The 15,004-nt window shown below is 47.1% G+C and overlaps 1 protein-coding gene across 5 annotated transcripts in view; it reads right to left on the bottom strand.

Moving 5' to 3' along the window:
- Window positions 1–15,004, bottom strand: part of MARK1 (microtubule affinity regulating kinase 1) — a 387,182-nt gene that overhangs the window by 32,741 nt on the left and 339,437 nt on the right. For 3 of the 5 annotated variants that reach the window (XM_029593164.1, XM_029593161.1, XM_029593166.1), the window contains 2 exons: window positions 7,866–8,030; window positions 6,644–6,898 (listed from right to left, as the gene is read on the bottom strand). In XM_029593164.1, coding sequence (XP_029449024.1) covers window positions 6,644–6,898; window positions 7,866–8,030 — 420 coding nt within the window. The remainder of the gene's footprint in view (window positions 1–6,643; window positions 6,899–7,865; window positions 8,031–15,004) is intronic. The other 2 variants (XM_029593165.1, XM_029593162.1) reach the window with 1 other exon arrangement.

A 15,004-nucleotide genomic window follows, 5' to 3' on the forward strand; every position in this document is an offset into this window, starting at 1 on the left:
AAAACACAGCCAATCCCATACTTGGGTTAGTCTGGCAGACTGAGATGAAAGAATTAACAGTATAGTAATAACTAGAAGTCCTAACGGAAACATAGGAACTAATGTAGCTGGATCTCTCTCTCAAGATCTAGAAGGCTGGATTGTTTGGGCAACAGCTATGCTAGTAGTAGATTAGGCCATGATGATAGAACTAAACTAGCAGCTGGATCTGATACTCTACAATTATAGTAGTAACTAGGAGGTCCATATTCCATCCAGCTAAGTACCTGATTCACTGGTTAAAAGACAGGAAACAGAGTAGAATTAAATGGTCAGTTTTCACAGTGGAAAAAGGTAAACAGTGAAGTGCCTCTGGGATCTGTACTTGGACTGGTGCTTTTTAATATAATTATAAATGATCTGGAAAGGGGTATGACGAGTGAGGTGATTAAATTTGCAGATGACACAAAATTATGCAAAGTAGTTAAATCTCAAGCAGATTGTGATGAATTGCAGGAAGACCTTGCGAGACTGGAAGACTGGGCTTCCAAATGGCAGATGAAATTTAACGTGGACAAGTGCAAAGTGATGCATATAGGGAAAAATAACCCTTGCTGTAGTTACACAATATTAGGTTCTATCTTAGGAGTTACCACCCAGGAAAGAGATCTAGGCGTATAGTGGATAATACATTGAAATCGTTGGCTCAGTGTGCTGTGGCGATCAAAAAAGCAAACAAATGTTAGAAATTATTAGGAAGGGAATGGCAAATAAAAACGGAGGATGTCATAATGCCTCTATCGCTCCATGGTGAGACTGCACCTTGAATACTGTGTGCAATTTTGGTCACTGCATCTCAAAAAGGATATTGGAGAAATTACTTACTTGATAATTTAATTTTCCTTAGTGTAAACAGATGGACTCAGGACTAATGGTTTCCTGCTAGCAGATGGAGATAGAGTCAGGTTTTAAAGCTGACATCACCTTAGATATATCCCTGCAGTGACCTCAGGCCTTCAGTATTCTCTTCAAAAGCCATTGTGAACATACTATTGACCAAACTTGATTAAAACTTGATTAAAAATGGATAACTGTAACTGTACTCAACCAAACACTGAATCCCAGCAAGATTATAAATGCCCTGATCTAGGGATTGGGCGCAGCTTACCTATAACTTCTTGGAATTGATATTCATTTCACGGACGATTCCCTTGGCACCGTTCTTGGGCAGCCGTGGGCGGGATGCTGAGTCTATCTGTCTACACTAAGGAAATCGAAATTATCAGGTAAGTCATTTCTCCATTTCCTAGCATGTTGCCAGATAGATTCAGGACCAATGGGATGTACAAAAGCTACTCTCGATCGGGATGGGAGGCTGCCCGTGGTCCGGTTAGCACCGCCCTTGCAAAGGCTGCATCCTCTTGGGCCTGAAAGCACAGGCGATAGAACCTGGAGGTGTGTAAGGAGAACCACATCGCCGCTTGGCAGATATCAACAGAAGATAGCAGTTTAGGTCTGCCCAGGATAATGCCTGAGCCCTAGTGGAATGAGCTTTAACCTGAAAGGGTAATGGCTTTCCTTTCTCTACATAGGCTTCCATGACCACCTCCTTAATCCAGCTTTGGTAGCCCGCAAAACTGGTTCGCCCTGTCTCCTTCCACCATGAAGACCAAACAAGTGGTCTGTCTTGTGCACTAGTTCTGAAACTTCCAGATATTGCACCAAAAGCCTACTGACGTTTAAATGGTGGAGGACGCGGTATCCTTCTGAGACCTTGTGCCTATCTGGGGATGGCAATGAAATGGACTGATTCAAATTAAACTCTGAGACTACCTTGGGCAAGAAGAATGGAATGGTATGAAGTTGTAACATTCCTGGAGTCATCTGGAGGAATGGTTCCCAACACGACAATGTTGGGACAATTGGGACAATGCCTGTAGTTCAGAGATGCGACGAGCCAAGCATATCGCCACCAGAAACACCATTTTCAGGGTTAACAGGTGCAAGGACAGACTGCGCAGCGGCCAAAAACTCCAATACTAGAGTAAAATTCCACAAGGGAACCAGCCACTGTAGGGGTGGTCAGAGGTGCTTTACCCCTTTTAGAAAACGGGCCATGTCCAGATGCACCGACAGGCGGGTTCCATTCACCTCACCCCTGAAACAGGAGAGAGCCGCTACCTGGACCTTCAAGGAGTTAAGGGACAACACTTTATTCAAGCCATCCTGTAAAAATTCCAGAACCAGAGGGATTTTGACTGTCCGAGGGGCAACACTGCGTTCCTTGCAACAGGGCTCAAATACTCTCCAGATCCACACATATGCTAAGGACATCGAGAAATTCTGTGCGAGGAGCAAGGTGGTAATTACTGCCACCAAATATTCACACTTCATGAGGCGAGCCCTCTCAAAGACCAAACCGTAAGACAAAATTGAGTCGGATCCTCATGAAGGATCGGACCTTGGTGGAGCAGGTCCCTGTGTGGTGGGAGGCACAGGTGGGCTTCCACCAGAAGTCTCCGCATATTTGCATACCACGGCACCTGGGTCAATTTGGAGCTACTAGAAGGACTAATCCCCTGTGGCACGTGATCCTTCGAATGACCCTGCCCAGCAGAGGCCACAGAGGGAAGACATATAGTAAGTCCTCTTCTGGCCAGGTTTGAACAAGGGTGTCAAACCCCAGGGACCGCTGATCTCTTCTGTGACTGAAGAATCGGGAAACCTTCGCATTGTGAGATGCAGCCAGCAGGTTGATGGACGGGAGGCCCCAACGATCTACCAGCAGCTGAAAGGCTCTGGCCGACAATGCCCATTCTCCTGGATCCAGACTCTCCTTGCTTAGAAAGTCTGCTCTGACATTGTCTTTTCCTGTGATGTGGGAGGCAGATATCAGCTGTAGATGCAATTCCGTCCATTCCATAAGATCTATCTCCAGAGACATTTGCTGGCTCTTAGTTCCCCCCCGGTGGTTGATGTAGGCTACCGTTGTTGCGTTGTCCAACATTACACAGACACCTGACCCTGGAGTATGTGGCTGAGCTGCAGACATGTCAATCTGACTGCTCGGGCTTCCAGGCGGTTTATGTTCCAACGCGCCTCTTCCTTGGTTCAATGCCCCTGGGCCATCAGTTCCTGACAGTGAGCTTCCCCAACCCCAGAGGCTCTCATCTATCATGAAAACCAGCCAGTTTGGCGGGAACAGGCTTACACCCTTGCCCAGGTGAGCTTCCTATAGCCACAACTGGAGCCGAACACATACTTCCATCGGTAGGTGCAAGTGAATCGAATAGTCTTGAGACAACGGGTTCCAACTTGACAGCAAGCGTTGAAGTGGTCGCATGTGTGCCCTCGCCCACGATACTACCGACGCACTTCCTTATCTGTGAGGGCGGGAGGAAGACCTTGCCCTGCTTGGTGTCTAACCAGACTCCCAGATATTCTAAGAACTGGGAGTGCTTGAGATTGTAATCCACAAGGACAAAAACAAACTGGTTAAAAGACAGGAAACAGAGAGTAGGATTAAATGGTCAATTTTCATAGGAAGACCTTGCAAGACTGGAAGATTGGGCATCCAAATGGCAGATGAAATTTAATGTGGACACATGCAAGGTGTTGCATATAGCGAAAATAACCCTTGCTGTAGTTACACGATGTTAGGTTCCATATTAGGAGCTAGCACTCAGGAAAAAGATCTAGGCATCATAGTGGATAATACTTTAAAATCGTTGGCTCAGTGTGCTGCAACAGTCAAAAAAGCAAACAGAATGTTAGGAATTATTAGGAAGGGAATGGTTAATAAAACGGAAAATGTCATAAGGCCTCTGTATCGCTCCATGGTGAGACCGCACCTTGAATACTGTGTACAATTCTTGTCGCCGCATCTCAAAAAAGATATAGTTGCGATGGAGAAGGTACAGAGAAAGGCAACCAAAATGATAAAGGGGATGGAACAGCTCCCCTATGAGGAAAGGCTGAAGAGGTTAGGACTGTTCAGCTTGGAGAAGAGACGGCTGAGGGGGGATATGATAGAGGTCTTTAAGATTATGAGAGGTCTTGGACGAGTAGATGTGAATCGGTTATTTACACTTTCGAATAATAGAAGGACTAGGGGGCATTCCATGAAGTTAGCAAGTAGCATATTTAAGACTAATTAGAGAAAATTCTTTTTCACTCAATGCACAAAGCTCTGGAATTTGTTGCCAGAGGATGTGGTTAGTGCAGTTAGTGTAGCTGGGTTCAAAAAAGGTTTGGATAAGTTCTTGGAGGAGAAGTCCATTAACGGCTATTAATCAAGTTTACTTAGGGAATAGCCATTGCTATTAATGGTATCAGTATCATGGGATCTTCTTAGTGTTTGGGTAATTGCCAGGTTCTTGTGGCAATTACCCAAATTGGCCTCTGTTGGAAACAGGATGCTGGGCTTGATGGACCCTTGGCCTGACCCAGCATGGCAATTTCTTATGTTCTTATGTTTACGACCCTACCAAGATCCTGAAGCAGGGATGTCAACCTGCTGATTACCCGGAGACTCTCTTCTAATGACTTCGCCCGGATCAACCAGTCGTCCAAGTATGGGTGCACCAGGACTCCTCCTTTCCTCAGTGCCACTGCCACAACCACCAGTCTTGGAAAGTGTTCTGGAGGCGGTGGCCAGGCAGAAGGGCAGTGCCCAGAACTGATTATGGTGGCCCAGTAAGGCAAAGCTTAGGAAACGCTGGTGATCTTGCTGGACTGGAATTTGAAGGTAGGCCTCGGAAAGGTCCAGGGAGGTTAAGTACTCTTCCAGTTGTAAGGCCATTATTGCGGCGCGCAGAGTTTCCATGCAAAATTAATTATTCGTAGATATTGGTTGACACTCCTGATGTCCAGGATGGGGTGGAAAGGAACCCTCCTTCTTGGGTACGATGAAACAGATGGAATAACACCCCGTATTTTCCTGGGGTGCAGGTACTGGAATTATAGCCCTCAATTTGAGAAGCCTTATCAAGGTAGATTCCACTGCCTGCTTCTTGTGCTGGGAGAGGCAAGGAGACATAATGAAAATGTCCCAAGGAATGCTGTGAAACTCCAGCCTGTAACCTTCTCGTATGATATCCAGGACCCATTTATCCAATGTGATCTCGACACACCCCTGGTAGAATAGGGATAGTCGATCCTGTATCCCCTTGTTCTGTGGATGGGTCAACTAAACTTTATTGGGGAGCTCTTCTAAAAAAAGAGTACAGTGATCCCGATAGGGAAAGCACGTCCACATATACTAGGAGACGGAGAGATACTGAAGGGTTGAGGTCACTGCAGGAGGCGACGTCAGCTTTGAAACCTGACTGTCTCCATCTGCTAGCAGGGGAGCATATAACCCATTGGTCCTGAGTCCATCTGGCTACATGCTAGGAAAAGCTGCACTGGAGAAAGTGCAGAGAAGGGTGATCAAAATAAGGGGCATGGAACAGCTGCCCTATGAGGAAACGCTAAAGAAGTTAGGGCTGTTCAGTTTAGAGAAGAGATGACTGAGGGGGGATATGATAGAAGTCTACAGAATCATGAAAGGACTTGAACAAGTTAATGTAAATTGGTTATTTATTCTCTCAGATAATAGAAGGACCAGATGGCACTCCATGAAGTTAGCAAGTAGCTCATTTAAAACAAATTGAAGAAAAATCTTTTTCACTCAGCGCATAGTTAAGCTCTGGAATTCATTGCTATAGGATGTGATTACAGCAGTTAGCATAACTGGGTTTAAAAAAGGTTTGGATAAGTTCCTAGAGGAAAAATCCATAAACTGCTATTACGGTAATTAATAAGCAATAGTAGCTTGTGATTTATGTAATGTTTGGGTACTTCCCAGGCACTTGTGACTTGGGCACTGTTGGAAACAGGATACTGGGCTTGATGGACCCTTGGTCTGACGCAGTATGGCATTTCTTATGTTCTTATGGTTTTTCCCATAGACACAAAATGGGAGAAGAGCCTTAATGAATGACTACAATTAAACCAGATGGGGAGATGAGAAAGGGGGTTCCCACCAGCACTGCAACAAACACACCCAATGGCTTGCCCTTGCCTCATTTTGAGCAGTGCACTCGCTCCGCCTGTTGCTTCTTTGCTCTGCTCTTTATGGAAGGCCGGGTACAGTGCACCTCATAGTATTATGGGAATATTTGTTTTCTCATGAGACAGACAACAGAGTAGATAAAGTAAAAAGAAAAGGAACACAGCTGGAGGGATTTTGAAGGAAAAACTGTCATCGTACTGACTACATTTTTAATGGAGACTATATGGCTGCTACTCCTGACTGCATTTTTCCAGTGATTTTTCCTTGGAATTTCAAATGTTAGATTTTCATTCTGAAAGTTCAAATTCTTCCAGCTAATCCCTGTTCCTCAAAGAAGCAGTAAATTATTGGGTGTGTGTCACCAATCCACATGTGAAAACCAGTGCAGGAAGACTGTCATTTCGGAGGACAAGAATTTAAATTTTAAGCCACCTGTAATCTTGTAATGCTAATCATACAACAAACTGGATACCGGAGGTCCTCCGGACATCTTTCAGCACAACCTTTCACCCCAGAAATCATTGGATTTTTTTTTTTTAAAGCCCTCTTGTTCCCATTTCTGAGATGGATACTTCTGGTTTGATAAGACCATTAAGAGGAGGTACCTACCTGCGCACAAACTTGGATGTTATCTTGCTTATAATACCAGTGGATGTTCCTCTTCTTGCATGAGAGAATGTACCAGCTTCATGGGACGGCGATGCCGGTGGTCCGTTGTAAGTGGCGTTACGTCGGTCCCGTAGCTGCTCACCGTGGAAAGTGCTTCGACTTGAACTGCCCCGAGGGAAGCGAGTTCGGTCCGGAGTAGTAGTGCTAATACTGTGAGCAGACGGGGAAGCAGCAGGCACTCTTGGAGTTGCACTGCTAGATAAACAAAGAAAGATTTAAGTGCTGGACCATCTCCCGCTCTAAGCACTGTACATTAGAAGGGACCAGAAAAAATACCCAGGAGAAGTTACCAATTTCTCTTTATACAATCAGCATGAGGAGAGCACACTAAAGGTCCCCCTATATACCTTCATTCATAGAGAAATACCTGAAAAGATCATATGCCATTCTTGTCATCTGGAATGCTTTACCAGTCAATATCACAATGTCTTATCCACTCTCCTAGAAACAGATTCCCAGAAAAGCTTGGTCCGTGTATGGATGATATGAAAACATACACGCGTAGTGATAACCAATGGATATTCTCTAAGGGGTAGATTTTCAAAAAACGCGAATAGGCGTACTTTTGCTGGCGCATCAGGCGCCAGCAAAAGTACGCTGGATTTTAGTAGATACGCGCGGAGCCGCGCGTATCCACTAAAATCCTGTGTGTAGAAAGTACATGTGGACTTTAGCCTGAATTTTCAAAGCAGATTTATGCACGTTGAAAGTGAGCAGGTCTGCGTAAAACCTTGCCTGGCATACGTGCACACATTTGTGCCTGCTCTTTAGCAGGAGTAATGTGTCCATGTAGATTTACACCTCTTTCTAGTGCACGTAAAAGAATAAGCAAAATTGCCTTTGCACATACTTTTATGTGTACAGTCCCCTGGGCAATTTTCGAAAGCCCATTCAGGTGCATAAAAGTTAAGTGTGTAAAAGTGTGTGTAAAAGTGTGTGTGTGTGTGTGTAAATTCATTTGAAAACTCAGTCCTACACATCAAAGGATTGTCATCGTAGATTTGCTTGCAAGGCAATCTATTGCCTGAAGTGGATCCCGCAGGCCAACATAAACAAAAGCAGTTTCAGTTACTGCCATACAGAGTTATTCTATGATTTAAAAAAAGCACAGCCCTCGCTATGTCACTCCCACCCCCACTGTGATAATGGAGGAAATTCATACCTTGGCCGATAGGATTCCGTGCCATCTTTGATGGTCGGCAGTGGCGCTTTAATAGGATGGCCGGAGGCAGACAGGGATTTCTGGTGTCGAGGTCGGGTGGAGGCTATGGCAGAGGTGGCAGCAGAGCCTGCAGAAGATGTACTGCTAGCAGACACTTCCGTTAGGCTATAAAGGGGTCCATGACATCATCATGAAGAATAAGGTGGTGGTGGGGGGGGCAGAAAAAAAAGGATAAGTTACCAGTTAGCAACATATGCTGGAAGAAGCTGAAACACGATATGAGAAATCAGCTAAGAGCATCAGAACACTCTTTGTTTATGTATCTCCCTCTTGAGGCCGTTTCATGTGTATTCTGACTCCAAACAGGTTCCAGCTTTTTCTATAAGAACCATACTATCCCCCTTTCCCCCTCTCCAATTTCTCTCCTGTGTCATACTCCTTAGATAGTGCATGGCCTTGCTTAGTTTGAACACTGATCTCAGAAAAGTCTTTTCTATGCAATCCATCTGATCATCAAAAAGAACTGCAGTATTTGCAATATTCAGAGAAACTATCTCACACAATGCCCAAGCAGCAAGGATATCCTTGGATATGCAAAACCAAAATATTTAGATGTAAGAATATCCTGCTTATCTATCTATATAAAACACTAAGGAGGCAATTTTCAAAAGTATTTGCATGTGAAAAACAGGAAAATTGGTTCTTACCTGCTAATTTTCTTTCCTGTAGTACCATGGATCAGTCCAGACAGTGGGTTGAGCCTCCTCTCCAGCAGATGGAGACAGAGAAAAACTCAAAGGGTATCCTATATCAGGACAGTACTCACCTTACATCCCTTCAGTATAAACGTTATCAAAGCAGAAGAATGTAATGTTGAACTAGAGAAAGATCACGCAAGTAGCAAAAAAGCTATAACTGCAAACTTGAAATCTGAAAGGTAAAACAGTGTTAAGAAAACCACTCTTACATAAATATCTATCTGGCAGATACTTCCGATGCCTTATAGTTCTGATATGATGTAAATGTGCAGAAAAAACAAATCTGTGAAAGAAAAACTTCGAGCGGACATATCAAAAAACAGATGTAGCCCAGGCAGGAGTCTGGACTGATCCGTGGTACAACAGGAATGAAAATTAGCAGGTAAGAACCAATTTTCCTTTCCCTGTACGTACCTGGATCAGACAGTGGGATGTACAAAAGCTTCCCTAAGTAGGGTGGAATCGAGATAGTCCCGCTCGAAGCACTTATCTGCCGAAGGAGCCAAAGACTGGCACTTGAACATCGAGATGATAATGCCGAGCAAAGGTATGCAGAGAATTCCAGGTAGCCACTCTGCAGATCTCTTGCAGAGAAACCAACTGGCTCTCCGCGCACGCAAAGAATGTGCTTTTAAACCATCCGGGACTGTCCGACCCCGACAGATATATGCCGAAGCAATTGCCTCCTTCAGCCATCGAGCAATAGTAGCTGTAGAAGCTTTGCTCCCCTTACTTGGTCCGCTCCAAAGAACAAACAGATGATCAGAGACTTGAAACTTGTTAGTAACCTGTAAATATTGCAGTAGGACTCTCTTAACATCAAGTTGCCACAATTCTCTGTCAAGCGTACTGGCAATGTCTTTTGGAGAAAAAGCCGGAAGCTCTACCGACTGATTTACGGGAAAGAAAGATACCACCTTAGGTAAAAAGGTAAAAATGAGGGAACCGTTTTAAGAGAAACCTCTGAATCAGAAATGTGAAGGAAGGGCTCCCTACATGACAATGCTTGGAGCTCGGACACTCTCCTGGCAGAGCAAATAGCAACAAGAAAAATCATCTTCAGAGTCAAATCCTTATGTGTAGCCCGCTGTAGAGATTCAAAGGGCACCTTGCAGAGAACTCTAAGAACCAAATTCAGACTCCACAACGGACAAGTAGCCTGGACAGGTGGATTCAAATGCTTGGCACCTTTGAGGAACCGTACCACATCCGGATGGGCCGCAACCTTGTAACCATCAACCCGCCCTAAGAGGGAACCGAGAGCCGAAACCTGTACCCATAAGGAATTGAAGGTCAAACCTTTGGAGAGGCCATTCTGTAGGAAAGAGAGAACCTGCGACACCGGGGCCTTGCACGCCGGTACTCCGGAGTCAGCACACATATTCTCAAACACTCTCAAAACACGAATGTAAGCAAGAGAGGTGGAAGTTTTACGTGCCCACAGTAGCGTGGATATCACTTCCTCCTTATAACCCCTCTTCCTCAGTTGCCACCGCTCAAAAGCCAGGCCACTAGACAAAAGCGATCCGCCTGATCGAAAAATACGGGACCTTGAAGTAGTAGGTGAGAGAGGTGACTGAGTCGAAGAGGACCGTCTGACACGAGGTTCACCAGGTTCGCGAACCAAGGCCTCCGAGGCCATTCTGGCGCTACAAGAATGACCGGTCCTCTGTGGAGTTCTAATCTTCAGAGTACCTTGCTGACCAGGGGCCAGGGTGAAAACACGTAAAGGAGGACGTCGCGAGGCCAAGGAAGCGCTACGAGTGGAGACCGCCAGTATTGTTCAGGACTCAAATGAAAGATTTTTATTGCGGATGAGTTTGTTTGAGATATCTTCTGACTTCTGACTTGTTTTTAAAATTAAGCCCCTGAGGCAGCCACTCAGTGTGGCGAAACTCGGCCAGAGTCGGGCTTCTTAAGAATAGTTGTATATTCCACGTCTCCACTAATAAAGGATTGGAAAAGACTTCTTTGTGGCATCCACCTCTTTGTTGTTTCCTCAAGGATGAACCAGGGCATCCACCCCCTCCGAGCAGTGCTCCTGTCTGCGACTGAAGAATCTGGGAGCTTTCGCATTTCTCAGAGTGGCCATTAGGTCTAAGTGAGGAGTTCCCCACCTGCGCACGATCAGCTCCATCGCCGCCTCGGACAACTCCCACTCCCCTGGGTCTAGGTGCTGGCGAATGAGAAAGTCGGCCTCAATATTCTCTTTCCCCGCAATGTGTGAGGCCGCTTGCCGATCCAGATGGCACTCCGCCAAGGAGACCAGCTTGTTGGCTTCCAAAGCCACTAGGCGACTCCTGGTGCCTCCCTGGTGATTGATGTAAGCAACTGTGGTGGCATTGTTGGAGAGAACTCGCACAGCTCTGCAATGAATCAAGGGCAGGAAGATCTTGAGTGCCAGACGGACCACTCGGGTCTCCAGCAGATTGATGTGCCATCGAGATTGGACTGTAGACTGAGTCTGACACACCGCTCCCCAGCCGGAGACTGGCATCTGTCGTAACAATGACCCACTGGGGTGTTTCCAGGTACATCCCCTTCAACAGGTGAGCAAGAGAGAGCCACCACTGCAAGCTGGCGATGGTAGAGTCGGAGAGTGGTAGTGGTGTCCGGAACTCCTCCAAAACTGGCTTCCAGTGGGAGAGCAAAGCTTTCTGTAAAGGACACATATGTGCAAAAGCCCAAGGAACCAAATCTATAGTGGAAGCCATAGAACCAGGACTTGAAGGTAGTCCCAGGCCTTGGGCACAGAGAGGGATAACAGATGTTGCACTTATTTATTTATTTAAAGGCTTTTATATACCGGAGTTCATGTACTAGTACATACCACTTGATCCATAAGCTTGAGCGCCTGGGCCTCGGGCAGCAAAACTTTGCCCATGCGGGTGTTGAAGCGTGCCCCTAGGAATTCCAGGACCGAGAGGGCTTGAGGTTGCTCTTGGAAAAATTGACTATCCACCCGAGGGAAGTGAGGAGAGACAAGACCTTGTTGACGGCTATCGCACAGAGTTTCTCCGACTTCACCCAAATGAGTCAGTCATCCAGGTAAGGATGGACTAGGACGCCCTCTCGGCGGAGGCAGGCTGCTACAACCACCATGACCTTGGTGAAAGTTTGAGGAGCGGTGGCGAGACCGAACGGGAGAGCCCAAAACTGGAAGTGCCGACCCAGGCTGTTGAAACGAAGATACTTCTGGTGTTCTTGGCGGATCGTCAAGTCGAGAGAGGCAAGGAACTCGCCTGAGTGAACCACCGCTATTACCGCCCTCAGGGTCTCCATCTAGAAATGGGGGACCTTCAGGGCCTTATTGACCCACTTGAGATCCAGGATGGGCCGGAAGGAGCCGTCCTTTTTGGGGATGACGAAGTAGATGGAATACTGGCAGGACCCCTGTTCCTCCAGGGGGACAGGAACTATGGCCCCGAGCTCTTATAACCTGTCTAGAGTCTGGCATACCGCTGGGCACTTTCGACTGCCGCAGGGAGATATTAAGTAGCGGTCCGGGAGATCCCGAGCAAATTCTAACGCGTAGCCTTTTTCGATGACTTCGAGGACCCACTGATCCAAGGTAATTTTGATCCATTCCTCGTAAAAGAGGGACAGACGTCCACCTAAGCTGGGAACGGAGGAATGGGTCGGCCGCATCTCATTGTGATGACTTTGTGGCAGCGCCTTGGTGGTTACCATCTTGGAAGGGGCATCGCCCACGAAAGGAATGAGACCACGATTGAGATCTTGTGGAAGTATTTCTTTGAAAAGTCCCACGCGGTTTGTTGCATCTGCGCTGACCCCTGAAATGAGAGTGCAAAGGAAAGAATGACTTGGACTGTTTAAGGGCAGTCCTCAGGCAGCTAATGAATCTTGTTGTCGCCCAAAGATTTAATAAGCTGGTCCAGGTCCTTTCCAAAGAGCAACTTACCCTTGAAAGATAGAGTTCCCAGCTGGGATTTAGAAGAGGTGTCCGCTGCCCAATTCTGCAGCCAGAGGAGGCACCTGGCTGAAACAACAGAAACCATGGCTCTGGCCTATACCCTAAGGAGACCATAGCGCCATAGGCCACCGCAGTTTTGAGCCGTTCCGCCTCTGCAGACGGGAGGTCCTGGATGCTGAGTAATTGTTGAACCCACCTGAGACTTGCCCACTGCATGAGACTGCTACAGACTGTCGCCCGGACCCCTAAAGCCAGGACTTCAAAAATCCTCTTAAGTTAGAGTTCCAACTTACGGTCCTGAAGATCTTTTAATGCGGTTGCCCCCATAACCGGGATGGTGGTCCGTTTAGTGACAGTGGACACCGATGCATCAACTTTAGGGATCTTGAGCATCTCGAGGCATTGGTCTGGTAGAGGATAGAGCTTATTCATTGCCCTTCCCAACCGGAGACCGGATTCGGGGGACTCCCACTCCCGAAGCAGAAGCTGCATTAGCATGGGATGGAATGGGAAAGTACGTAGAGGAGCCCTAAGCCCCACCGGGACCGGGTCCACTGTCTGAGAAGTGGAGGCACCCGCGGATTCCACAGGAGGGACCTCTATACTCAGCTTGTCCAGAACAAAAGGAATGAGCGGGTCAAGCTCTTCCTGGTGGAATAATCGCAAGACCTGCGGGTCGTCCCCCTAGACGGGCAAGTTTGGGAGCAGCAAGTCAGCATCCTGATCTGGGTCTGGCAGCGGAGAGGGTTGAGGCAGGTCAGGGGGATCAGGTACGCCCGGTACAGTCCTGACCCTGACTCTCTGTGAATCCGGGGCTTGAGGAGCCTGTCCGGCGGATAGCCGAGAGATCTTTGCCAGGGGGTGGCCGAGGGAGGATCGTCCTGCTCTTCTAGACTGGCTAGAAAAGATTTGTGCAGCAAGAGAACAAACTCCGGGGGAAAATGGTGATGGGACTTCCCGGGTGGAGGGGGACCTGGTGGGAAGGGTCAGAGTCTGGCCCTAGGGAGTCCGGCGGCGAATCGCCAAAATCAGGCTCCCTTCCCCCCTCTGGCCCCGAATCTGCTGCAAGACCTGAAACTAAAATGACCGCCATTCCCGTGGTTTTTCGTGAGGGGGCCGGCCTGGGAGCACGTTTGGTGGTCCGACCATGGACCGCTGACTTTTCTGCTGTGGCTGAGGGACCCTCCCCGCTGGGCAGAGGGAACACAGCCCATTGCAGGAGAGCCGCGAAGCAGGCTCCCCACAGGGTAGGCAGGCAGCTGAGCGTGGCATGGGTAAAAAGCTGCCATGGAGAAAAAAATGAAATCAGCTGAGCTGGTCTAAAAGTGCGAGTGGGAGCAGGCGAATCAGCCCTGCTACGCTCCTCTTACCACTGCCCTTCAAATCAATCACAGGTGCTTGCAAAAGTGCCTTTTTCTTTTTCTATTTACTCCTTAATTCCAACAGAGCAGAGGCATGGAGTCAGCTCTGCCGTGGAACCCGAGGCATGAGATTTCTCCGGGGTCACCCAAGCACAAGGGGGAGTGACTGGACCACTAGTATCACCCCAGACAGGCAGAAGGTACCGGGAATAAGGGCTCCTAGGCTGAACAATCAAGGGGGAAAAAAACCCCTAGGACCCTGTAAGAGCTGTGAGACAGAACTGTCTCACTGAAGGATAAAACCTGGTTTACTTTTTTTTTTTATTGTAATTTATAGAACTAATACTTGCTTGATCCTGAAGAAAAAGAACCCAAAGGTAGGAAGAAATTCCCAGAGAGAGAGAAAAAACCATCTAGAGAGGGAACCGCAGGTTCAACTGCTTTCATCTGCTGGCAACAGAGAAATACTGAAGGGACGCAGGGTGAGCACTGTCCTGATATAGGATACCCTTTCAGTTTTTCTCTGTCTCCATCTGCTGGAGAGGAGGCTCAACCCACTGTCTGGACTGATCCGGGTACGTACAGGGAATGGACTTTATGCTCACAAATGGGCTTTTGTAAATTGCTACTTTTATGCACGTAACTTCTTTGAAAATTCACTCCTAAGCGTTTTGCATGGCTGGCTGGGGCCTGCTGTGTAATTGGCTGGAAAGTTTGTGATGTCAAGTCTCACTGACCAACCAGTATCAGCACCAGATGGCTGCTCATGTTGACTGGAACACAAAGGGGGTGGATAGGGTTGTTGATTTTTTACACCTGCCAGGACCAGCACAATATCCTCCCCCTCCAAACATATACACACTCAAACACACTCCACCACCACCACCACGGGAAGAACAGGCAACCTTTAAATGGGAAGAGAAGTATGTGCTTTTACTTAGTTGATAAAATAATATGAGTCAAATATGTAGCCCTGGTAACTAATGCTGTATAGCTTTAAAACAATTAATAAATATTTCATTATTTCAGTACACAAAAAGTTGAAGATGTGAGTCTTTATAGAGAAGCACTTTTCACCATCTCTAC

Source organism: Rhinatrema bivittatum, chromosome 3, assembly GCF_901001135.1.
Source record: "Rhinatrema bivittatum chromosome 3, aRhiBiv1.1, whole genome shotgun sequence".
Classification (NCBI taxonomy): Eukaryota; Metazoa; Chordata; class Amphibia; order Gymnophiona; family Rhinatrematidae; genus Rhinatrema; species Rhinatrema bivittatum.